The sequence below is a fragment of the Plodia interpunctella genome, chromosome 5 (assembly GCF_027563975.2).
Source record: "Plodia interpunctella isolate USDA-ARS_2022_Savannah chromosome 5, ilPloInte3.2, whole genome shotgun sequence".
In the NCBI taxonomy this organism is placed as follows: domain Eukaryota; kingdom Metazoa; phylum Arthropoda; class Insecta; order Lepidoptera; family Pyralidae; genus Plodia; species Plodia interpunctella.
Window position 1 is genome coordinate 6,212,121 of NC_071298.1, and position 27,541 is coordinate 6,239,661.

At 35.1% G+C, this 27,541-nt stretch overlaps 3 protein-coding genes across 5 annotated transcripts; 2 read left to right on the forward strand and 1 right to left on the reverse strand.

Moving 5' to 3' along the window:
* Positions 1-636: 636 nt before the first annotated feature.
* Positions 637-11,454, forward strand: LOC128670298 (uncharacterized). Of its 2 annotated transcripts, XM_053745861.1 has the most exons (17): positions 637-1,015; positions 3,216-3,452; positions 3,798-4,013; positions 4,659-4,805; positions 5,704-5,838; positions 6,005-6,039; positions 6,122-6,316; positions 6,509-6,578; positions 6,662-6,903; positions 7,360-7,438; positions 8,113-8,316; positions 8,504-8,669; positions 8,836-8,979; positions 9,281-9,437; positions 9,619-9,805; positions 10,016-10,964; positions 11,152-11,454. In XM_053745861.1, the coding sequence occupies exons 1-16, from the start codon at positions 654-656 to the stop codon at positions 10,914-10,916; spliced, it is 3,477 nt and encodes a 1,158-aa protein (XP_053601836.1). In that variant the 5' UTR covers positions 637-653; the 3' UTR covers positions 10,917-10,964; positions 11,152-11,454. The 2 variants fall into 2 exon arrangements, with proteins under 2 accessions (XP_053601836.1, XP_053601835.1); XM_053745860.2 differs by having other exon boundaries at positions 638-1,015; positions 10,016-11,454.
* A 4,518-nt stretch (positions 11,455-15,972) lies between these two features.
* LOC128670315 (retinal homeobox protein Rx2-like) lies at positions 15,973-22,982 on the forward strand. Its single transcript, XM_053745885.1, has 3 exons — positions 15,973-17,016; positions 20,537-20,660; positions 21,050-22,982. Exons 1-3 carry the CDS (start codon positions 16,697-16,699, stop codon positions 21,701-21,703), a joined length of 1,098 nt encoding a protein of 365 aa, XP_053601860.1. The 5' UTR covers positions 15,973-16,696; the 3' UTR covers positions 21,704-22,982.
* Positions 22,977-27,532, reverse strand: LOC128670306 (transcription termination factor 5, mitochondrial-like). Of its 2 annotated transcripts, none has more exons than XM_053745874.2 (8): positions 27,366-27,532; positions 26,679-26,916; positions 26,336-26,496; positions 25,708-26,048; positions 25,452-25,583; positions 25,229-25,347; positions 23,665-23,919; positions 22,977-23,441 (listed from the first exon to the last, which is right to left on the reverse strand). In XM_053745874.2, the coding sequence occupies exons 2-8, from the start codon at positions 26,759-26,761 to the stop codon at positions 23,207-23,209; spliced, it is 1,326 nt and encodes a 441-aa protein (XP_053601849.1). In that variant the 5' UTR covers positions 26,762-26,916; positions 27,366-27,532; the 3' UTR covers positions 22,977-23,206. The 2 variants fall into 2 exon arrangements, with proteins under 2 accessions (XP_053601849.1, XP_053601848.1); XM_053745873.2 differs by lacking the exon at positions 27,366-27,532 and adding an exon at positions 27,178-27,354.
* Between the last annotated feature and the right edge of the window lie 9 nt (positions 27,533-27,541).

Here is a 27,541-nt window from a genome sequence, read left to right on the forward strand (position 1 = left end):
GACATAGACTGAGAAAGACAAAATATACTTACCTGAGCTTAAAGTGTGTTATGGTTCTTACTTTTTATATTAATAACAGGAATAGAATATATACAGTGTTGTTATTTGGCGGTTCTTGGTACAGTGGTAATGACTTCGCCTCTTTGTTTAGTGAAAATGAAAATGATGTTCAGCTTCATAAGCGTCTTAGGGATTTCTCTACAGGCAGCAAAATACCTATGTATAGAATTGTAGGTATACACGAAGTGGTCAGATATACGGGTCATACGGTCAGGTATATCGGTACGGTACCTACCTCCTTACGAGAATTCTTTTTAGAAGTCTTTATTATTACTCGAAACCTATTTAGATAGTATAATGTACATATGTGGTTATATATTTATTTTGTTACACTCTGTATATATGTATAAGGCAACCAACCTCCAATACAAACCAACAAGGATAAGAACGAATATTAGGTACATTAATAGGTATACTTGTAGGTTCGACATGGAGATTAATAATTATTTTTTATAATTTCTTCACAGAATACCTATCCATTCACAGAATACCTACACAAAATGTAGTCGAATGAGATGATGTACCTAGTTAGGTAACAGCTATAATATCCTTTAAGGTTTTTGCTTATTTAAAACAAATTATGCGCCTTACCCATGAATGTACTTAGGTACTTATATATCGTGGTTCTAAGATTATGTAATAGTACCTATCTACTCGCAGTGATGGTCACGTTCTACCTATTTATCAGTATGGCCATGACTTCTTTTATATCCCGAACAATGTGTAAAATGTCACACTTTTTCGGGAACTTAGTGTTATTTCTGCTGGTAAATTGTGTATATGTGGAAGGAGGAAGACCACGGAACAAATTCGTCTACGAAAAGGAAATATCTGAGCATTGTATGCGGCGAGTGATGCCGTCAGTGTTCCTGGGAAGGCATGTGGTGGATGCATACGCTCAAGTACTTTACTTTTCGAAGGCGGATTTGCCATATAGTTGCTACATAAGCGTAAGGTACCTGCTACATAAAATAATGTTTCTGCCTGCTACATAAAATACATACAATATGAAGTACAGAATGACAAGGATTCCAGAATCATATAGTTATATTTATATATGATTCTGGAATCCTTGTCATTCATTCTAATCCAAATTAACGGACCCTTATCATTATTTATTCAGAAAATATCAGCCAGATAAGTTCGAACGCTGGTTATAAGCCATCCTGTACCTCCTAAGTGTTTGCCGAATAAATGATTTCTTTTTTTTTTCTTTTATATAAGATTAATTATAATATTTCAAGGTGACGCACTAAGTCCACTTTAGTTCTGCCTGGCCTTAAACCCACTCTCCAACCTCCTTAAGGATAGTAATAAAGGTTTTGAGATAAAGTCCAGTAACGTCAATCATACTTTGTCTCATTTAATGTACATGGACGACATTAAGCTATTTGCCAGTTCATTAGACGATATACTCGTACATACTTTAGCACACATAACAGAAACATTCTCATCAGATATCCGAATGGAATTAGGAATTGATAAATGCAAAATTCAATTAGTATACAAAGGAAAAATAGAACACAATACTTACATACAACAAAATAAAGAACAAATAGACCCAGTTGACCAAACCGTAGGATACAAATATCTTGGCTCAACAAATTCACCAAAAAGAAACCAAATTTAAGTTAACGAGTGATTTTCAGTCTAGACTCCATAAAATTTTCAATACCCATTTGCCCGTAATACAATAAAAGCTATAAACACATTTGCTATCCCCATACTAACGTACTCCTTTGGTATCATGAATTGGTCTCAAAGTGATTTGAAGAACCTACAACGAAATATTAACACCCTTTTAACTAAATACCGGAAACATCACCCAAGATCTTGTATCCAAAGATTAACACTACCCAAATATGAAGGTGGAAGAGGGATTATTGACATACAAAACCTTCATAATAAACAAATAACAGCTCTACGGTCGTTCTTTTATCACAATACACAAACATCACCTTTAATAACGTCAATTATACAAGCTGACAACAGACTGACACCCCTTAATTTGAAAGACTCGTCTCCACAAATGAAGGAAATAATCACCACAACACAACAGAAAATAGATACTTGGACCCGAAAATCTCTGCATGGCCGATATCGCCTCGATTTGATGAACCCTAATGTTGACAAGGCTGCGACAAACGCCTGGCTCAAGCGAGGAGAGTTGTTCCCAGAGACGGAGGGTTTTATGTTGGCTATACAAGACCAAATCATAGATACTAAAAACTATAGGAAGCACATAATTAAAGACACCCAAAATGATAACTGCCGACATTGCCATAGTAGTCCGGAAACTATTCAACACATAACAGGAGCATGTAGATCAATAACACAAACGGATTATAAATACCGACACGACCAGGTTGCGGCCTGGTGCATAATACCAGTATCTCGCAAGTAAATATGATTTAATAAAGGATAAAACTGCGTATTACAAATATTCACCTCAAATTGTTTTGGATTCCCCTAACTATAAATTGTATTGGGATAGAACTATAATAACAGATAAAACTATTCACCATAATAGACCAGACATAACATTACACGACAAACGAAACAAAACAGTTTATCTGATTGATATAGCCGTTCCTAACACCCACGCCTTATTTCCACATATACAGATAAGTTGACCAAATATACTGATTTAGCAATAGAAATTAAAACACAATGGCGTGCAGAAATCGTTAAAACCAACCCTATAATAATTTCGTCCACTGGTGTCATACCCACATCCTTACACACAAGTCTCAAGATATTAGATATACATCCATTAACTTTCACCCTACTGCAAAAAGCAGTTATACTAAACACATGTCGTATAGTTCGCAAATTTCTTTCTTCAGACTCTTAATTTCTTTTTTCTTTTCAATTGGTTACGTTTAGCCACAAGCTCGCGTATCCAATAAAACTCTTCATAATTAATTTTGAGTGAAATATAAAAATACAAATAATAATAATATAATAATATTTTATTCAGACTTTTGTTCATTTTTGTTAGTAATATATAGCAAAGGTCGGCAACCTTTAGGCAGTCAAGGGCGACCGGCCACAGTGTGAAAAAATAAACTATTTTTTCACACTGTGGCCTAAAACTAAAGTTTAAAAAACACTTCGTAGGAACTGTACGATATCATTCGGTATTTTAATTCCAGAGCTGAATCTGGAAGCAATATAATTCTGGTTGTACAATTGATATCCGCCGACGATCTCATAGCCGCCTGTGAGGAAAATGGGGACCAGCTGCTGGTCTACGAGCTGGGGGAGACATTCGGGGGCTATTGGGGGCCCATGCCCCAGAGCTTCATCCATCCTGACAGCAACATGTCGGAGCACTCAACTCGAGCAGATTCTTACACAATAAAGCCTACTGAGCCGACCAGGGAGCCTATGTGAGTAATTTAGTTATATAAAATGATACTAGCGTGAATGTACATTTATTACTAATGCAATGATAGCTACTACTATTTCGCCTGCGTGTGACGCTCTAAACTTCATCTTTGCTTTCCATCAGGCTAGACTGAGATCAAACGCACTCAAATTTGAAATTCAAAAATCAAGTTCTAGTTTAAACTTGTGTATATTTTTATACCTTATAATGGACATAAATATAATCAATGCTCTGATCACAGAACTTCATGCTCTGACTTTGGTGATATTTAAATATGTCCATGTAACTGTAATTTAAATTACTAGTGTTTTTTATTAGTTAGTTAATCGCTCTCCGATTTCAACAGTAATATAGAAACAAGCAGTAGTATGAGAATAACGTATCCAGAACATGTCGATGTTGAACATAACGATAAGGAAAATAATATTGTAGACGATTCAAGTTATGTAACAATTATGGTCCCGTTGGCAAACGTTTCTGGAAGGTTTAGGCCTGGAATAGAAGATAAAGAAAGCGCATTTGAAGATGAAAATTTTGATGTAATATACGACGTGCTTCCTAGGTATTCTTTATATATTACAAGCTTTTATTTAGTTTCACTTGTTTCAATGATTGTCTGTCTGTAATCAAATCTTGCAAGTTGAATTTCACATACCTACTTGCGCTTGTCCCACACAGTTGAAATTTCCAAATTGCTCTATGACAATGCATTATTATGATAAATATTACCTAATGGTACATCTGGGATTGACTTTCGGTTTATGTACTGCAGGAATGGGATATTTGGTCACGCGTAGATTGCAACAAGATCTCTCTGACGACATCAAAAGCTTGTGGCAAAAATGACATTTAAAAAAACTTATACTTTGACTCCCATCTATTCTAGTTATACTAATTTATAGCTATACTTTTCCAGTATAGCTAATACCTATATTATCGAATCAAAGAATCTGTCTAATCAACGGATTTTACTTACCTAACCGGTGATCACTTACCGACGGGTAACACGCGTGCATGCGTGTGTCTGCCGCCCTATTCCAAAAATAATATAAAACTAAGTAAATACAAAATAGTGATGTTGGAGTGTGAGCTGTGATTTGAACATTTATATGTACCTAACATTTCATCAATTTCAAATTAATGCTAGGTTTGTTTAGAATAATATTATGTTCTCAAGTATTTCAATTTTATTCTGATATACTAATAGACTAAGGGAGCCATATAGGACTACTATAATGCCATTGGTCCAGTTTTCTGTAGACCTGGAACCTGGTGGGCAGCGGTGGGGCTATGAAGATTTGATGTCTGGATATTCATTAGGCCTAAACTGGAACACTTTCACCCCCGATCACAGGCAAGTATCACGACCAAAAGTTATGATTTAACTAATTTTATACTTATACGTGAGACGGTTGCTCAAAGTTTATTGTAGTTAGTCTAATCTCAGAAAAATTAGGAGCAGGATGTACAAACAAACTGTAAACTTTGCTTCATTTTTTTTAGTCTGTACGGATGATGTACCCGTCTGCTGTACTTAAGGCTTTTACTTTTCCACTCGTCTCTGCTATGGCAAAGTCTGATCATTTTATTCAAAATTACATAGTACTCGTATAAAAAAACAAAGTCGCTTTTTGCAGTATGTCTGATCCTGAAGTATGCTTAGATCTACGCATCGGATTTTGATGTTAGTTTTTATATTTTATAGACCGGGTGATACAAGAGGAAAGTTTAATATGAATATAACATGCATATAATGTTTGCATAATGCATATAAGTTTAATATGAATATAACATGAATAGAATATTGCACCCGTGCGTAGCCGAGTACGCCTAGTAAAAATAAATGAGTAAGGATCTGTTTCACCACTTTCAGATAAAAGATCCGAAATATCATATTATAATTTTATAGATAAACTAACCTGTTAGATAAATTTTAATCTATCTGATGTGATTGGCAAGTTAGACCTATTCAACACAAACGCTATCTGTTAGATATGTTACTTATAAACTATCAGGTACTTACTTTATCAGCAAGAGGTGAAATAGGCCATGTTTTTATATACCTACTAAAGCTATCTATCCGTTCCCCTAGGAATGGAGGTTCTACCCTAGGAATTCCTCTTCTTTTCTTTATTACTATCTAAATATAATAGGCACTTAATATAACGTACGACTGTTGACTGCGTTATCGAATAGGTATATACTTATTGCTTAAACAAGGCAGCATAGTACACATTTATATTTCATTTTAGACTTAAACATCAAAAGTACAATGCAAGTGTAAACAGAAGGCTGACATTCAAACCTAACATAATGAGAAGGCCAATATCACACAAACATTCAACTCTGTTCTCAGCAATTCACGGTGATTCTGTAAATTCCAAAAAGTACGTAGTTTTAACCTGTTAAGATTCATTTGTCCCGATGTTTGTAATAAAATCTTTCAAGTAAACACCTACTTCTGCTTGTCTTACATTATTTTTATATTTTTAGCTTTTTTTCCATGACAATGTATTATTATGGAACACAATGAAAATACCTATTTGTTTTCAGGATGGAACCAATAAAACACTCAAAATACGTTCCAAGTAAGTACCTTGGTTTGAGCTGAAATTTACCATAGGTATTCAAAACATAACCTTCGTTCAGAAAACCTCGTATTTTTCACAGTTACTACCTCTAAGCCAAAGTCAGAGCCCACTGATACAATATTAAATGAAGATATCGAACCTTGGAAATACATTGAGGAATTGATATCTGCATATAACAAAAGTGGTCAACTCACTACAATAAGTGAAGATGAACTGAGACAAGAGGTTTCAGAACTAATTAAAAAACTAAGTGATTTAGAATACAATCAAAGTGGTAAGTGATAACACGTAATATTGTATGGTTATGTACTTGACATCATCACCCAAGTAGCAAAATGAATTAATAAAAAAAAACTCTTTCACAGTGTATAAATATCTTGTAGTTAGTGTCGACAGACGTTCTGATATCAGGTATGATTATAACTCCTAAAGGTAGGATTAATATTGTATTTTTACACAATTCCAGCATATCTCAGCCCTCAACTAGCCACAAACAAATCATTCTCGTTAACAAGAAAACCAATTTTAATAAATAGGTATGTACCTACCTATGTAAAACAGGCAAACTTATTGTGTTCATAAATGGGTTTGCTATATTAACATTTCAACTATGTTTTAGAGATAGCCCAAATATCAATGACCACTATAATAGTCCAGAAAAAACTATCAATAGTACAACTATATTACCTGTGACAAAATCTACAAATACGGCTAAGAGTTTAGAAGAGTTACAAGAAATTATGCACACTGTTACAAGTACTACAATAGAAATGACCAAAAGTACTGAATCTTACGAAATGATGTCAAATAATTTCACAACTACTAAGAACAGTGAAAAAATATCTGATTTGAATGTCACCGGTAAATAAATAACCTAGGCATATAAAGTAAAAATATGTAAAACGATGGATATTATATGTAAACTCATAAGAAATGACAAAGATAAACTACGAATTGTTCACTCAAACATACATTTATTATTTGATTATTTTAATATAAAAATTGCCCATGTTAATTCTATAAAAACCTCTCTCTCTCTCTCTCTCTCAATTTTGCGAGTTCCCGGAGTTGTAACGCCCCAAAGCCCAGAGTTCACGTAAAAAAATATCATAACATTTTGAAGATTTGGCTGTGATTTTACAATCTGTCGCCAACCATCTTTAGGCTATTCTTGCCTATCAGCTTTTAATGCTATTAATATATAAATATTATTAACCTAATCGAATACCTCTCTTTCTTCTAATTTTCTTTCTGTGTAACAATGACATAAATTATCGTATTTGGATAATTATGCAATCAAAAAAGCTTTACTTGCAGAAGACAAAATATCGAATTTGAATACGATAGCTACGGAGAAACTATCAATTGTAGAACCAATTGTGACACCTAAATTAAGGTAACGTATCTGCTAATGTATATCGACGCTTGAAAGGCAGTAATTACCAAACGACATATTTGCAACTTTACACCAGAGCATTATAAAGTTACATTTTTTAGAAAAAAATTAGTAATTTTTAAACTCATAGTCATAACAGTTTGATTTTAACGAATTTAGAATGCAATCAAAAGGCTTAATAAACTGGTATTTAAAGATTATAAATAGATGTAATATTTTGTGAAATAGCGTCGGTTAGTAAAAATTCCATCAAAATTTGAAACTGGTAAAAATTACTTACATACAACAAAATGTTATTATAAAACAAACAAAAATTACCATCCATTCTATTTTAATATTATGTTAAAATGGCGTATTTAAAAGTAACGCATGTTTGACTTCTAGGTAAAATAATCTGAATAAAACACACACAAAAAAAATACAAGCAGTTTTATTCATACATCAAATTAAATGAGACAAGTGTATGACTCTTTCGAACAAGCGACATTATAATTTTTTAAAATGCTAAAACTGTAACAATAATAAATTAAAAGATTTTTTTTTTTCTGATTTTAATGATCTATACAACTCAATATCACCCAACATGTCGCTTGGGAATTATTGCCTTTCAAGCGTCGATATAGAGATAAAGAATAACTTATCCTGTTAATATAGTACACTTTTTCGATTTACAGAGCTACTGCCATAGGTTCTTTACTTGACCATGAATCATGGGAAAACTTGCTGAGGGTGGCACCGGCGATGGCGGGCCGCCTGGAAGAGACGATGCCTCAGAATATATTGGAAGAATTGGAAAAATCGACAGACTCGGGGAATGACTCTAATATAGAAAATCTTATTACAACTGAGACGCTTTTTAACAGTACCAATGCTTCGCAGTAAGATACATTTTGGTATTGAGTCCACTATATTACTAAATATTTGTTTAGCTATCAATAAGTTAAAAGATAATTGATAATATTATAAAGCATAACTTCCGCCATGAACGATTACGAAATATTATAGTCGATAGTCCATCTTAGAAAAGCGTCATCCAGTCATAAAAATATTTTTTGTACTTGACAGAGTTACAAAAACACGTGACAAGCGTTTCATTCAAGGGATCATGATTGAGGAAGCAAAGCCGCACCGGTTGACGACAATAGAAGAGGTGGCAACCACTACATCTGCCTCGATCCACATCTCCGATATTCAACATTTTGCCCAGCTTGTGGAGCTCATTGATGACGATGTAATTTTATATTTTTGCGTACTGGACGTCTGATACAAGTTGATTCCAAAAGAAAAATATTTAAGATTCGCATTCGATATGAATTTCAAAAAAGAAATTCCTATATTTAATCTATTTTATATGCTAATAGTTACATTAGTAAAATAATAAAAAGATAATTTCCCAGATCCATGATCGAGCAGCTCTGCGATACCTGAGCCAGTACGTAGGTCAGCCTATGTTCAACTTGTGCAGCTACGAGCAGCCAAAACCTCGCTTCGTGCAGCTGTTCAAGTCTTCCAGATTAGTTGTTGCTATTGGCAATTTTACAGTTTGTATTTATTGTTTACCATGTCTGATTTCTTTTGCTGTTTTTTTTACCACAGTCACACTTTTACGTGGCCTTCTGATATAGCCGTTGTCGATTATTTCCTAATGAGAGATTCATTAAAATATAATCAAGGAAATAGATGTTGAATCAGTACCGGCCTTTCTATTTTCATTATCAGGATTCATAAATTAAATTCGTAAATTGAAAAAGGTTCCTTGTTGTATAACATAAAATCTATGCGGCTTTATTTGCTTCTATATTATTGTCTCGTTGTCATACTAAAAATAAGCTTACTTCATAGTTACGTAGTATGCAACTAGTGATGACGCCGGCTAAGCTGCTCTTCACTAGCAAGTCACGATGTGGGCAGTCACATCTCGAGTGCCAGGTGGCTGGCAACAGGGTGTGCATCGACGCTATGAGTGCCTGTGATGGTGTCGCCAATTGTGGGACTCCAGGTAAGCCTACTGAGTCGCTTAAACGCATAAAGTTTCTGCCGACTTAGTTTCAACCATTGATTTCGAATAGTAACATTAATCTAGTTAAACTTGCAGTTTAATACACCTGACTATCTGAGTTATGTTCGCATACAAAGTTTACACACAGTTGCATAATATATGGATTAATATATGTATTCAGATATTTACGACGAAGACCGTCTGATGTGCGGCGCATACTTGGGTCTGAGGCACAACGTATGCTTGGCGGCGATCACTTTTATAGCGGTTCTGCTCACCCTCATCTACATGGTGCACTACTGGCTGGGCCGCTGCGTGCCTAAAGTCTCTGAGGCTTTCTTCATTTACACAGAGGGAGATGAAAATGTGTCAGTATTTTTGTTTAATAGCACGTATTATTTATTAATATTTATAATTTCGTTTTTATCGCAGTTTCGCCCGCGTCTTGATTATTTTGCTAAGAATAATGTGCACTATTTTATTAGTAATTTCTACAAAGTATTTTATATAAATACAATATTGAATTCAGATCAGAATTGCTCTGTTGCTATATACATTAAACGTTGTACTTATTTCAGATTATACTTAGATTCTGTCATGCGATCCCCTCATGATGATTCGATACCCGGCAGCAAGTCTTTGGACGCATTTGAAACTGACGCGATATTTACGATGGGTTCGGGTAAAGAGCCTAAAGGGCATTCTTGGCTATATAAATTATTTCCGTGTTGCTGCAAGAAAAAAGATAAAAATATGACAATAGTTTCGCAAGATTCAGATGAAATACCCGGGTCAATATCAAATACAATGTTCACTTTCCCAGAGTTAGAGATTCGTAGAATGATTAATCTAGACTATAAAAATACTTCTGTGCAAACGGGAGAAAGTTTGGAAATGAGTTATTTGCGAGCAATAAGAAGAACTACAAAAGAAGCGGGCGAAGGTTTTTCTATGTCGCCAGATCTACAGCAGCCAAGAAATTGGACCTCACCTATTTCTAGTGACGAGCAACAAAGACTGAGAGATGAACTAAGTCTTTTGAAAGTATTGAATAAGAACAGGGATGACTCTTTGTCAACTCGTACTAATTATGACTTTGTGAAACAAGATGTAACATTTTCAGATTTGTCAGTCAATAATGAACATTACGAATATCCTGATGAAAGAGAGATAAAAAGTCAATTCTATGATCCTAGGTGGATGCAGGATCGAAGACTCAGTGAAGGCCTAACAAGAGTTACAAAGTACGAAGTCGAATCTGAGAAGCCCAAAACAACGCCATCCAAGCGTTTAAGGTTTAGTGAGGAAGTTGTAAATATTCCAAGAATTGACGAAGTTATAGACGAAGAATCTGCCACTAAGTGTGACGAAACCAATCAAGAAGAACAAATCCCGAGTACCAGTAGAGATTTCAAGCGTTTCTGGGGAGGTTCCAAAAATAAAAAAACGAAAAAGAAGACGCAAACGCTATCGCGTTGAAATTATATTCCAGCAGTATTTTTTAACAAATTTGTACTTAAATCAATGGTGAGAGTTGATATTTTACACAAAATATAGGATTAGAAGGTCAAAGACAGGAGATAGTCACGACATGACAAAATAATTAGGAAATGGATTTTAGCAGTGTAAATAGATTGCTAATTTAAAAAGTACTTATTAGTTAAAAGTCATAAAATATTAGACTACGGTATAATTTTAGATTAATATATTTCAGTCTGATGTTAAAAGTGAGCGCACACATGTTGAAGATGACGCCCGCGTGACCCGCACAGTTTCCTAATTAAGTCCAATTGTGCACCGGATAGCACACGTGCCAAAATGTGCCAAGTCTTTTAGTAGGATTCCGTCATTGTGGAAATTCCTTTACATAGAAGAACGTTTTAATTTTATCACCATTTTAATTCAAAGGTACTACGAATATTTATACTACTTATACGAATTACCTAGACTATTGTATAATTTATGTACTCTTTTTATTAATTCTAATTAACTTACTTATAGATAATAAACTATTATAGAAAAAGTTTACTTGTAATCTTATTAAAATAGAATAATGAATTACCCATTTTCTGTGTTATGCTAAACTGAATTAACTGACATTATACACTAGATTTTGCCCGCGGCTTCGCCCCCGTGAATTTCATAGCAAAATCTTAGTAATTTTTTTATCGCGTACTCTGTAGGACTGGTAAAGGTTTTATTTAAATTCGCATTTTTTCTCATCTTTACTTAAATTTTGTTTCCCGCTGCGTGTCTCGTCCCGTAAACTTGTCCAATCCCGTAGATATCCCGTACCGTTTCCTACATATTGTGCCATCATGTTTTTTTTACAATGTATCCCGTCCTGTTCCCCACTATGTGTCTCCTTCCCATTTGCCGCTCCTACTCCCACTCCCGCTTTCTGCAGCGCGTGCCGTCCCATTTTCCATGACGTTTTACGTCCCGGTTTTTTATTAACCACAAACGTAAATTAAACATTTTTTGTATTTACTATTACTGTTATTTACTACAAAAAGTAAGTGTGCCAATTTTCAGCTTTTTATCTTGAAAATTGTATTAAGTCCCATACAATCTTTCACCCCCCTTATGAAGGGGTTGAGGGATAATTAATTGAAAGACGTATTCATTACTTTGTTGTAAACAACCAAAATCCAAATTTTCAAGTCACTAACATCAACGGTGTAGAACTTTCATATTTACAGATTTCACCCCTTCCACCCCCTTCGCAGTAGAATTTCCAAAAATCCTCTCTTAGTGCTCACCTACATGCCAAATTTCAGCTTCCCGCCCAGCAGTTTCGGGTTTATGTTGTCTGCCAATCAGTCACTCACTCAGTATGTATCAATATATCAGTATACTGATATATTGATACATACTGCGCCCATTATGTCTATATCAGACTTTAATCGATAAAAACAATTTGTTTATTTTCTATTTACATCTTTCTACAAAATTTTAAAGTAAATCGGCTCCGTGGATTGTTATTTTAGTTTTCCTACAGGACCCGCCTCATTTTCCGGGATGAAATATATATAAGATGTTGACCCGGGATTCCGAGGAATTTTTGATTCATAATTAGTTTTTCAATTATCCTACGGGAACCTGACCATTTACCGGAATGAAATGTATCTAATTTTCCTACAGGACCCTCCTCATTTTCCGGGATGAAATGTCTATAAGATGTTAACTCGGGATTCTGAGGCATTTTTGATTCATAATTAGTTTTTCAATTTTCCTATGGGAACCTGACCATTTACCGGGATGAAATGTATCTAAGAAGTTAACCCGGTATATAAGGTACCTACATACCAAATTTCAAGCAAATCGGTTCCGTAGATTTCGCGTGATGCGCTTCAGACAGACAGACTGATAGACAAAAATTTCCATAACTATATTTCCGTCATCTATACTCGTATCAGTAACTTAAGTATATTCCATGAAGAATTGAAAAAAATATCCAATGTACAAATTTGACCTTTCTTCAATTTTATTATATGTATTGATGAATTGTATCGTAATCAATACATATAATAAAACAGTAGAAAAAAATCCTGTACATTAAATATATTTACATAAAATCAAAATTAGGCGATAGAGTCATAGTAACAGTAGTGTCTGTCTGTTTGTATACGCTAATCTTCGGAACTACTGGACGGATTTGAATGAAACTTTTTTTGTTATATATATATATATATATATATATATATATATATATATATATATATATATATATATATATATATATATATATATATATATATATATATATAAATGATATTGAAAACTGGAACACTTAATGGAGAACAATGATGGTACAGCTAAACTGTAGGAAATATAGAAATTACGCCTTAACAAAAGTTGTTTAGCCTAATAAGCATTTTCTGTTGATATAAAAATCGAAGATCTGGAACACCTGAAGAAGAGTCAGAATGGTCGAGCTAAACTATAGGATATAAAGTCTGATGTGCACTTTCTGTATCCCTACGCTTTGTCTGTACAATTAAATTTCTCTAATAATCTTGACTCCCTAATTGTTCGACCATACGAATGAAGTCGCAGGCATCAGCTAGTGTCTAATGAGACATATGACTTAGTTTAGTTATCTTACATAATCAGAGTATCAAGTAGGTACATATATCTTTAAGTATAGAATAAACAGACAGCGACCGATTTTATTAGGGCCAATGAAATTTATCTTTTATGTCAGGTCCAAAAAGATAGATGTAAAAGTGTCAGACTAGAAGCGGGAGCCGGTGTGCGAGGTCATTTCAATTGAAGCCAATTAAAGCAATTGAGTCCAATTGAGCGGGCGGCAGATTCTGCGTCGCCGGCCACAGAGAGATTTTATGAGAGCGCCTACGCCGGCGTCACATGACTCAGTATGTACCTACTCACACGCAACTATTCGAAATATATAATGCCTGATTTAGTTAAAGGCCTCAGTAACAACATAGGCGACTTTTATTTTTTTTAAATAAACCCCCAAATAAATAATGAAAGCCGAAAGTTTGTATGAAAATCGTGACTGTTTTGCTTTCGCAGAGAAATGTATGCAAAGCCTCTTATTTTTTCTCTTGTCATCGCGGTTTTTTGAAGATTCGCCAGTGATTTTACGACCGGCTCCCTGCTTGACATCAATCCTCATGGGAATTTTGCCTATAAGCTGTCCCAGTGTTTTTATCTTTTAGTCGTCTCGTACTGGGGAAGGGAGAATATGTTGTATATGACCTAGTGACACACATGAAATGATCTAAATTGTTTGTCCTTCTGTAATGTAAAGACCCATTTTCTTAAGAACGCTTCGAATAGGTATGAAACTGATATTTACACATATACTGATTAATAAATATACATAAAACGATTACTGATGACGAATAAATATAAAAATACAGAAAGTATCACCTACGTGTACGTAGATATCGTATCTATTATATTTATCTATCTTGCAATCCATCCGCCACCTTGTCTTAACAGACTAGTAAACAATACTTAACATTAAGTTTTACCTATTGTATGATCAAATATATTTAAATATTTATGATAAACATCAAATAAATAGTTAATAGGTGAATTTAGATTCAAGTTACCAGAACTAATAAATAAATAATAATAAATAAATAAATATATTAGGACAAATCACACCTATTGAGCTAGCTCCAAAGTAAGTTCGAAACTTTTGCTATGTGATACTAACTCAACGATGCTATATTTTATAACAAATACATATATAGATAAACATTCAAGACTCGAGCTAATCAGAAAAATATCATTTTCCATCATGACCCGACCGGGGATCGAACCCGGGACCTCTCGGTTCAGAGGCAAGCACTTTACCACTGCGCCAGCGAGGTCGTCAAACTAAGCTGATGTTCATTGCAGTGGGAAAGATAAAGATAAATTAAAATCTCATATATGTATAACATTAATGAGCCCTATAAACATAACACTCCTTTTTGAATACAGCAACAGTTAAAACATAAATACACCTACCTAAAAGTACTAAAAGTATACACAAAGACAGAATTATGGTAATCGAGTAGTAGGAAACCAAAACATAAGAATATTTTGAAAAGAGATATTTTGCGAGACAAAGAAGGGATTGAAAATCCATATTAGAAATCAAACATCACAAAGTTAGCGGTAAAATAAAAAAAAAATTACTGCTCCTAAAAACTGACATAATAATATAGTAAATTAAAACTTGAGTGTGCTTATAACCTGCCTTTATACACGGATTATGCTACAAATTCATCTTTCGTAGAGCTACACGTGACATCTGCTTTCGCTTCGTAGCTGTGCTACGACAAACACTGAGCTTCATGGCCGGACGCGGTCGCTCACTCTCCAAATATTGTCCGCACGCAACACGTCATCCTCATCATTACACGCCACTTCTCTTTTACTAGCCATAAACCACCAGAACTTTGACACTACGCTTCAACTATCTAAAAAATTCCAGTTCTATGAATATCACAACTACACTTTCATTTTATAATATCTCCTCGACCGTGACCCACTTCTCTCGCGACTCACAAACTGCAAATGCGACGAGTGCATCAACGAGTGCAATTCGTGTTGTCTGAAAGTCACCAATAAGCCCAATGAAGCAGAGATCCCGCTGGCGAGCGCCAGCACCAACCTAAATAGACTCTGATCATCTAAATTGACTTCAATTAAATAACAACCGAAATTGTTGAAATGCGCCATTACTCTCTCGAAGCTAATCTAAGTGCCAATAGTCAGGGCGAATGTTTTATTAATAATCCCCGGCAATAACTGTTAATTAATAATTAAACGATCGCAGTGTGTCGATGGGATCAGTGCGCGTGCGGCGTTGACGTCGTGCGCTGCTCCGCCGCCAACCTGGTCATGCTCTGCTGACTTGCAGAGCGTATACTTGACCAACACTGATTATTTGGACCCATAGTACTGTGATGACGTTCTAGGAAGCTCTCCATCTTTGTGATTTTTTAATGGAACTGCTAATGTTGTTTGTATGTAGGTAAACAAAATATAAAATGAAAATTATGAACATAGTATTTCACAAATCACGGCGCATATTCCCACGGCTATAAATCATTCGAAAGATATATGAGAAAGTCGATTGCGATTCACAAAGGATCGCGGCGGACTTTTAAAATAATGATGTGGGCGTTCGGGCCCCAAAATATAGTAACAAACAAAAATATTGGGAGAATTTGTGGGAATCCCGCATGGTGTGCCGCCGACGACCGCGGCGCTGCGCCCGCAGCGAGCTGAGGGCGCCGCGCAGGGGGAGGGGCTCGCCGACTTCCGCCATTGCTATTGGTTCACTGAGCATGCACTACTACAGTCGTAAGTGCCCCTATCCAGCGTCCCAATATCCATTCTACGACCGCTAGCTACAAACGAAAATAGCACAGCGCGCGCTGCACTCGTCCGCCGCGCACACTCTATCCATTGGTTCTAACACTCAGTCGAGAGACGTATTATGGTAATATAAATTGACCAACCGCGGGGCAAATTCAGTTAGTTCGTTAAAGTTGATTAAAGCCATTTAACCAGGACGAACACGAGGATTCATACGGCGCGAGCGTTCGTCGATCCCGAGGGCTCGTCTAAATGAAGTTAAATTGTTTAATATCTGAGTCGATCAATCGGTGGTGAGGCTCGTGGCGGCGAGCAGCAGAGCAGTGGGTAGGACGGCGACCGGCGCGACGGAGCCGAGCGAGGTGCGAGCGGAGGTAGCGGGCGCGCACCCGCCGCCGCCCGACACCTACATGTACGTGTGCGGCGACGGCGGGCCCGGCGGCGGCCCGCGGTACGAATGCTTCGAGGGCGCCGCAGCCATGGAGCAGCAGGCGTTCGAGGAGCACATGTTCGGGGAGTTCGGCAAGGAGCGGCACGTGCAGGTGGTGGTAGGCGGCGAGCTGTACCGCGACGAGCTGCCCGTGTTCGCGGCCGAGCCCAAGCGCAAGGAGGAGCCGCTGCTGCTGCCGCCGGTGGACGCGCCACCGCCCCCGCCTCCGCCGACACCCGCTACTAAGAAGAGCGAGAAGAAGAAGGGAGACAATAACGGCATAAAGAAAAAGAAAACAAGGTGAGATTTTCTTATTTTACTATGTGTCATCACACATGCAACTCCTTTATGCTCAGCAGTAAGTAGAATTAACTGTACCTATGTCAAATTTAATAAATGATATTGTAGTAGTAAGTAGTAGGGCAAATTAATATACTCAGTCAGGAATATAATAATGCAAGGAATTTTTGCTTTTGAAGACTTTTGTCTTCAAAATTAGTCTTCAGTTAATTTTAGTAAACGTATAACATCATTAAAATAAGCACAAAAAGATCGTTCCCCGGTTTATATCAATTCAATTTCAATGATATGAAGATGACGTAGGTTTAAAAGGATAATAATTTATTTAATTTTCGGGGACCTTACAACGAAATATACGATTTAGTATAAATATGTTTTATTTATTTTATTTATGTTAATTACAAGGCTCTTTACTATTTATTAGAAATATATGTTGGCATAGGAACGTGAAATTACATCGACCAAAATTTAGATGTAAGTGTAAATAAAGTTATGAAATAGTAGAGTTACGCAAAGATTGCTACGAGTGCTACGAAGACGTTTGTCTTTAGCTAAGCACGCTACGAGCGTTACGAAGTCGTAGCTTCCCCACGAAGACGCAAAACGCCTTTACGATAATGTTTTAGTAATATTATGTAATTATTTAGAACATTCCGCAGACATGACACAATATTATTTTACTCGTTGATCTATTTTTTTAAAATACATTAAAAATTATCGTCGTATAACGTTTCCATTATTTGTTACATTTAAAAATATCAAAAATATATCTTCGAACGGCTTATCCTGATATTAATAAGTATTAATATTATTAGAACTATATGTATGGGATATTTCAAAGAGATAGGATGTTTAATATTTTGAGGTACAAACAAATAATACTTACAAATATATTATCATGCCAGATTTTACAAACTACTACACGTCGCCTATTTGCCGGTAGCCGGTCTCCGGATAACAATAGTTTTTTCGCAATCGACGTACTAGATCAAATTCTACATGAATTTAGACGCATGGATGTGTACCACATAACATACATACAGTGTCCTTTATGTACAGTCTATACCGGACATACCTAGCCATTATCGTCGCGTGTTGTCGTTTTGTTTTATAAGGCCCATCCAGACTAATATTATAAAGAGAAAAGATTTATATATTTTTTTGTTTGTAATGAATAAACTCAAAAACTACTGGACTGGATTTTGTATAATATAACATTAAAAAAAAAACATGCTCAGGGCATATAATGTTTGCATATGTAAATATGCATATATTATTTACAAATATGCATATCATTGAAAGTAAAGCATGCATAAATATTATATGTAAAATCACTTAATCTCTCTCTATTATATGTAAAATCTCAAAAATTAAAATAATATTACCAACGTGCATCATATTTTAGCTCAATGAGGACAACCTTAAACGACGCCTGCGTTGATACGCGTTGCGGTACCCTCGAGGTACCGTCACAGGTGCGCGACGCCACCCCCTGGAATGCGGCAGCTCGTGCCGTCCACCCCTATTTTATTATTTGCATATCTAATTTGATGATTTTCAATACGCGATAAACAACATGTGGCGAAATGTGGACCACTTTAGATTCACTATCGATTTTATGTTTACGATTCATGATAGCTCATAGACTATAAGAAGCTGGGGTATTTTGGAGGCATACTGACTTCCATAGAAACAAAAAACATTAAGTTAATATAAATGTAGTATGTGGGATGTTAACTTAAAAGAAGTCGTGTTTTTTAAATATCTGCATATTATTTATGTTTATGTAACTGACTAGTAATTGTTCATCACAAATATTTTTATTCGCTTGTAGGGACATATCACGCGTGCCTTCGCACGTGGGCAAAAGTAGTCCATAATAAAATTATAAATGCAAAAGTCTGTCTCTCTGTCTGTTCTGCTTTCACGGCTAAGCTGCTGGACAGATTTTGATGACATTATGCATGTAGTTAAAGACCTCCGTTTAAAAATAGGCTACTACTTTTTATTTTTCAAAAATTTTCCTCCAAATGAATATAATTTAGGTTAAAAATTGTATGAAAATTATGTCTATTCTGCTATCGCACAAATTCACACCGGCGAAGCCGCAGGCAAAAGCATTTTTATTAACATAATGATTACTTTAAAATAATTAAATATACAACAAGCAAACAAAAAAGTTCTTATTGAAAGTTGTTAAACAAGCGATCTAGATAGCAAGCATTTCTATAGAAAAGTATTTAGACGGTACTTGATGCAGGCGCCTCGCTTCCCGGTCGAGCGTCGTCACGGGGTTAATTACCCGTATGGCCGTAGGGAGTCAATTGCCTTATCGCGCCATCTCCACCAAACTATGAATCTATACATATAACGAATATTATGACGTCATTGGATGTTTAATGCCGACCATACATCAGCGGCGAACTCAGATGCCGAGGCTAAAAAACGTACCTACATTGCGAAGATTGTATCTGAGCTTTTTATAAAACAAAGAAACCGGGGACACCGCTAAGTTCGGCGAAGTGTAAGAATAGATGGTAGAAAAACTTCAACAAAATGGTTTAAAACTTTGTTGCGCAAAGTTTATTCAAAGTGCGGTTTTACTAGAACAAGTGTAGCAAAAAATTACAATACTTAAAAATATGAGATGGTGGAAAGGGAAAGCAGTTATTGATTTATTTGTATGATCATTCATATTATCGAAAAAGAAAATATTAAAATAAAAGTACAATCGAATGCATTAACATAAGAACAAATCGAAATAGAATAGACTACACCAATGTCGTCGATGACAGCAATAAACTAGTGGTGAAACAATTAATAAAATAGTTGGGATATACCAACAGTCAATTGGCAGGCAATTAGAGATGCCCGCGCGCAACAGGGGTGAATTTCGTTTCACGCTCAATCAATTTCTGCGCGTGCGCCCGCAGCCATATTGCACGCGTCAGATGGTAGATGCGAGGATGATACTGATGTATTTATGAATTCATAATAGAGTGTAGAAGCAAAGAGGCCATCGGAAAATAGGATAATAAAAAATAGATACGGATCATATATTGTTGGACGATTTCCTTCGGCTTACTTACTTTAAAATTTTTAAATCAACGTTTTAAATACTGCACAGTTTTCTCAAACATGCAATGCATTAAGTATTTTTGATTAAAATTGTTCAATTATAAAGAGACAGTATGTATATCAATAATTAGACGCAATGCGTTGCGTAATAAAAATGATGCGTTGCGTAATATAAAATTGACAAGAAAAAAAAATCTATGTAAAACGTTGATTAATTTCATTTTGTACAGAATCTAAATCGATAATTATTACAATGTTTTTGGGTGGAAATTCTGATTTAGACACACATAGAGAATCAAATTAGAATTAAATTAGAGTATATAAGCCTGTTGCGCATATAAAATTTGTATTTAAGTTTGAAACTGTGTTTTTATGTGCAATAAAGGGTTGTACTATTGGTATTATATTCTGCCTACATTATATTGTTTTTTTTTGTGTTTAGAACAACGTTCACGGCGTACCAGTTGGAGGAACTGGAGCGCGCGTTCGAGCGCGCGCCGTACCCCGACGTGTTCGCGCGTGAAGAGCTCGCTCTCAAACTCAACTTGTCCGAATCACGGGTCCAGGTAACTTACTCACTATATACTACACATATAAAATAACACTAAAGGCTTGTTTCAACACTTTCTAATAAAATATATCGTTGTAATCTGACAGATAAACTAAGTAGCAGTGAGCCTGAGCCGTAACACTTGTGAAAAACAATTTACAACGGTATCTGTTTGTGTTACATATAGACTATGAGATATCAGCAAGCGGTGAAAATTTGGCAAATGTATATAGCCATATTTATTTCTTCGCTATTTCAACGTAAGCTGTGTTTTTAAGTAATTACTATAATTGATAAAAAAATATCTCGTGGCAATGCTATGTGTAGGTAGAATCAACCCATCACCACTCATGCTTGCGTTATTTTATATCTATTTTTTACTTATGTGATCGATACTCTTTGTAGGTGTGGTTCCAAAACAGAAGAGCAAAGTGGAGAAAACGTGAGCCCCCAAGAAAGACTGGTTACATTGGTTCTAGTTCACCAAGTTCTACGACAATAGGTGGAGGATTTTCAGGAATCGGAAACAATCTCCCTGCCTTCCCCCAAAACGGTCTCCCCGCGCCCGGAGATTCCTGGTCGTATCAACATTCCTATGAACTGTCGTCCCATCACTTGTTGTCATCCGGCAGCAGCGGTTACCCAGGGTTCAACGCCCAGCCCGCCGCTTATTCGTATACGACCGTATTGAATGGCCACGACGGGCAGATGTTTGCGCCGCGGCATTCATACGAATACGGCGAAGGGAGTCCGCCGCCGCTGGGAGTGCGTGATTATCCAATGATGGCGGCGCATTCTCCGCAAATGGAGGCGCATGCGCACGAGGATAAGTTGGAATATCGTGCGCACGAGCACCAAGAGAAGTATGCGCCGTGCGCGCTGCAGGAGGAGCCGCCGCGGTATGCAGGGCCGCACGAGGAGTACGACAAGTGCGCGATGGTGCCTCACGACAAGCACTTCGACATGGAGCGGCCCTCAGAGCTGGGCCAGCCTGTTGTCGTCAAGATGGAGCCGAGCCCTGGCCAGGCCTATACTTCCCTGCCCCCTTTTTTGAATTGAAATACTCCTTTTCGAAATTATCCTAGATATTGCATAATTTCGAAAAGGAGTATGCATTAAAACAAGAGCATTTTTGATACGAAGACCGAAGTTAATAATAATGTTATTATTTTATAATTAGTCGTTTTTTTCATTATCGAACTTTGTACTTTTGAAATTTATTACAATAGGTACTAGAAATACCCAGACAATATTTAAGTTTTCATTGATTTGTAGGTATTGTGGTAATACGAAAAAAAATGGTGTCTGCTAAGGAAATATTATAAGAAATAGCACCTATCTAGTTTATAAAGATATTTATAAAAATATTTTAGTGACAGACCAGCAATAAATGTAAATATCCTTTTAAGTTTAATAATTATTCAAAATACTTTCGTGTTTTCATAATACATCGAACGACGATGTACTGGTAGAGGTAGGAACTGTAATGTAGGCTAATTTTAAATGTTTCTTTATTTAAAGCTATGGTTTTTTTAAATAATGATATTACTTCTCGTGCATTCCCTGTGCCTTAATACATATGTAATGTTAATTGTGACGCTATGTAATATTAAAAAATGAGATTATATAATCTGAATTAGTGTAATAAACAAATAGATGTTTTAATTTATAAAATTATTTACATCCAGTATCATTTCTTCAGATGTTAGAAATAGCTATCGTAAGCGTAGGTAAATGTAGGTTTTGAGAAGAGTGAATACTTTGTGCCAAATATAAATTAAATAAATAGAGTTTAGCATACAAGAAACCTTAAATTGTATTACTATCACCAAAGCATAGATATATCGAGACAATGTTTGTATGCTAAAGTCTATATAGGTTGAAGAGAGCGAAGAATGAGAGATAAAATTTTAAGACCATTAAAAATATATAGAATCTATAAACTAAATAACACATTGCCAATACATGTAATATCATAGATATATATTTTGATCTCCATTATTTAAGTTACAAACAATGCAACGAATTTATTGTACTAGGGTTTGCTTATGACTCTAAACCAGGCTCTATTTGCAGCCAGGTTTCGTGTCATAGACAATGCTTAAGGAAGGCTGTTTTCTTTATAAACTCGATATGGGTATCATGTAAGGTCGGCCAATTTAAGATTTTCAGAGCAGAGTTCTGCGTCCAAATAAATTTACTTATTCAATCATGTCTAATTTGTTTAATTAAACTAATATATATTATTGTGTTAAGTTTGATAGAGCAATAAATTGTATTTTAATAAAGTAAGACATTTGATATGAAAAAGATAAAAATAATATTACCGATGTGCTTATTTGAGTGTTTTATTTAAAATATTGTATATGCCTACTTAATTTATAAAACCCATTATATTAATTTCAAAAACTTTGGATACTTTTCATACAATGCATATATTTTTTAAATTACGTCGTATTCTTAAAATAGACAAGGCATATATAATACAAATAAAAGCTGTTTGAGGCATTTTTTGTCAGTATAAGGAATGGAGCAAATCTAACTAGGTACTAAAACTTTACATCAACTAGCTACTTTAGAATCCAATTTGACTCCATCTTGCCTGGCCCAGATGCCATCGCCGCTGAAGTGGTACTTCTTCTCAATTTCATACAGCACCAAACTGAGTATGTGTTCATCAGTCAGAGCCCAGTACTTTATGTTATTGTAACTGGCGTCCATGTGGGCTGACTGGAATGCGGAGCGGCCCTCGTTTCGCAGTTTCAGAAAAGTTTCTAAATATAGTTCTATTTCACAACTGGAAACATAAAGTTTAGTTTAAGTAGGTATGTACATTTATCTATTAACAGTATCCTGCGCGATGATACAATATTCATCATTACACAAAAGAAAACACGATATAAAAACCAAATCTATATCATTTTAAAAATTATGGAATTTGTAATACGATTTAAAAATCTGCCCATTTAGAGCAGGAGTAAATATTCAAATTATGTTTAATATTCGACAGATTGACTTACATGGGATACAGTAGTAAATGGCAATTATCTAATATTGTTTTGTCATCAAAGCTCTTTTTCAGATATTCAATGGTTTCGGCTATGACGTGCAGACTTGAATAAAGATAGTACTTGTGTCTCCTTAGCTTAGAGTGGACATTTTGGATAATTGATTTGGCTAGTTTTTTATCATCATCATTAGTTATTTTTAGAGAAGTGCATATGAGGATGGATATATCTCGTCCGCATACTTTGTTACCGAAACTTGTAATATAACTGTAATAAAGAAAAAAATAATTATTTCCTACTACATAATCAATATATATAAAACACTTTCGTTACTGAGTGACTGACTGACAGACCACGTACAGCCGAAACTACTGGGCGTAGGAAGCTGAATTTAGCATGTAGGTTCCCAGAGGAGTGAGGTGAGCACTAAGGATTTTTGGAAATTCTACCCCGAAGGGGGTGAAAGAGGTGAAAAACTTTTATATTATGTAAGTTCTACACTGTTGAAGTTAGTGATTTGAAAATTTGGATTTTAGTTGTTTACAAAAAATTAAGAATACGTGTTTCAGATTTTACATACACCCCCCTTTTGAACCCCCTTTTGAAATGGGGGGTGAAAGACTGTGTGGGACTTAATTCAATTTTAAAGATAAAAAGCAATTTTAAAGAAATTTGATAAACATACTCTTTGTAGTAAATCACACCTCACACCAATAAATAACTGGAAATATTAGGTAAGAGAAAGAAGAAGAAGAAGAGAATATTTTAATGCATTATCTATATTTTGAAAATTGCATCTCTATGATATGGCGGGTGATATCGTGAAATCGGTTGCAGAAAGCGGAAAATGGGACGGAGACACGTAGTGAAAAAGGGGCGAGGCAAGTAGTGGGAAACGGGGTGGGACACATTACGAAAAATGTGATGGCACAATATGTAGAAAACGATACGGATGCCTACAGAGCACGAAGGATTGGACAAGTTGCGGGACGAGCGTAGCGGGAAACAGGAAATTGAACTAAAGATAAGAAAAACATACGAATTTGAATCATATATTATGTTTACCAGTCTTACAGAATACGTGATAAAAAATTACTGAGAATTTGCTATGAAACTCCGAAGCCGCGGGAAAAAGCTAGTACATCACATTTAAGTGGAGTGCAAAACTGAATACGCATTAGCTAATTAAGCTGAAGCTGAGGTGCAGCGATGGCGTGATGATTATGACGCCCGCCTGTGGATCGAAAGGTCCCAGGTTCGAATCCTACTGGTGCCACATGAGTTTGTATTCCAATCTGACTCATGTACCTATAGTAGTTTTCATCGACCACCACCTGCTTCTGGTGAAGGAAAACATGCACACTGGTTGATTCTTATTAATTTGTGTGTGAAATGGAGAAGGCAATGGCAAACCACTCCATTAATAATGCCAAGAAAGTTTTTGTGTGTTTCATTCCACGTAATAACCACGACCCTCATTCATGAGGAATACGACTATGAAGAAGAATTAAGCTGATGTGTGTATCTTGTAGTTTGGAGATGTTATCTGATCTATTATTAAAACTACACTACTTACTCATTAAATACTTTACTTGATGACACAAGGTGGTTGAGACTGTAACATTGTTTCTTAGCTATTTCAATCTTCGATAGTCGTTGCACCATTTTGTTCTTATGGACCACCATGGACAATACCTAAAATCATTGTGGCAAATGACAAATGCTGCTAATGGCAGAGTGAGCAAGTATTGTATTATAACAATTAGGAATTCGATTTTTATTTATAGATTGTGTTTTACCCTAGGATTTGTGTGTAATATTTGATATTCTTTCATATTTCCTAATTCATCCAATCTTTTTTGCACTGTAGATGGCCGCATGCAGTATACTTTTAAACAATGTCTTTGGGCTTCTTCAGAAATCCGGTATTCCTATAAACAATAGCAGTCATAATATCAGTTATTTAAAAAGAAGATTATGTGTATTTTATATATATGTATGTGTACGATATGTTCGATATTATTAATTAAAATATTTAATTAAAATATTACATACCTCTAACAAATTTCTTATTTTTAAAAGAGCATTATAATTATTTTTCAATATGGCTGGTTCAATTTTTATAGCATCTCTAATATCGAATCCAGCCAATGAAGGTACATTTTCAATAATAAGTTTAGTATTGATTGGGTCAGATGATATAATAAAACCGTTTCTCCTTATCTCATCTGTATCAAATCTGATTTCATTCTCAGCTAATTCCAGTGCTTCCTGTATATCAGCCATAGGTTTGTGTTTTAATGGCAAGTAATTTTTACAATATTTTTGGAATTCTTCATTGGTTATAGACAGCTTCCATGTCAAGTACCTCTCCAGAACACTCATGCGGACTGTTACTGTAAAATTATATAAATTGTAAAATCAATTGATGTGATAATATAATAGGAAGAGGCCTAAAGAGGCCTTTAAAATCTATAAAATATGAAACAACTACAAGATTGGATGGACTGAGGAAAAAAAACAATAATATGGATAATTAACTACTAGATGTTGAAAGTGTTGTATGGGAAAGTAATAAGAGTCTCTTTGTTGTTAAGTACTATAAACGTGAAAATATAAGTAAGAGGATTAATTATAAGTAAAGAAAAGGATTTATGATGTTGCCAATAAAAAATTAACATACAAATAGATGTATCAGTGTCCCGGAAATGCAGTAATGATTTACAAACATCCGGCCAATCCTTAAAGCACTCTTGTAGGTGTTGTTCTAATATAATATCACCATTTAGCAGACCTTCTTTCTTGAGCTGACTTATAGTTCGAGATTTCACAAGTGTATGGTACCTGAAATATATCACAAAGCTATTTAAAGATTTTAAATGTATGATAAACATTGGCTTATATACATTTATAGGAAGATATTAACAACTTTTAAAAAAATAACTTTCTATTCATTCAATTCTTTAGACAACTTGAATAAAATTGGACACCCTTGAAAAAAAAAATAAAGACATTTAAATTCTTACTTGATGATGTATTTAGGTAAAATATTGATAAATCCACATTCATATAATATTGATCCATAATTATCCATAGTTATAGGATTCATTACAAATACATGTGGATTATAACAAGCGTCTAAGGCACCTATGCAAAATTTTTGCAATATTTGTAAAGAAACTTGTAATTGGTCATAGCTAAGTTGATCAATGTGTGGATGTTTTTTCTTCAATTGTGGGAGCCAGGCTTTTGTCACACTGCGCCCTGTAAAAAAAGATGACTATTTTTCTGAAATAATATTCTATTTCGGTTTTCCTTTTTTGTTGATCTACGCAGTTTTGTGAATATCCTGACATAATAAAGAAAGAAAAACCTTATTTGGCTAAAAACGATTACGTAGGTATTATGTTTAAGTAATGCTAATATATCCTATTACTATATGTGACTTGTTTAGAGTACTAGTAAAATTTCCTACATATTTTTTATATTTCAAAACGTAAAAAACATAATTTATGTGTAACTCACCAGTAGTTTGTTCGTAAAAATCTAAAAATGGGACACCGTGATATCTCCTACGATATACGGTTTGGAAGCTATAGTCTATACATTTTAGAATATAATAACGATTAATTCTCATTGTTAGAAATCACAAGGAACTTTAATAAATTCAATTAAAGTTCGAAATAAAAACAAAAACATCATACGTACGTAACCTTAAATTATGCTATTTCAACGAATTGACATTTATGATGATTGTGACATTTTTTATGCTGCGCCCGCGCCCATGGATACTTCTCCAGAACATAATGAAGCAAGATAGATGAAATCATAGATAAAAATATCACTGATAAAACCTCGTAAACAACGCATAATATGCGTTGGAATGCAA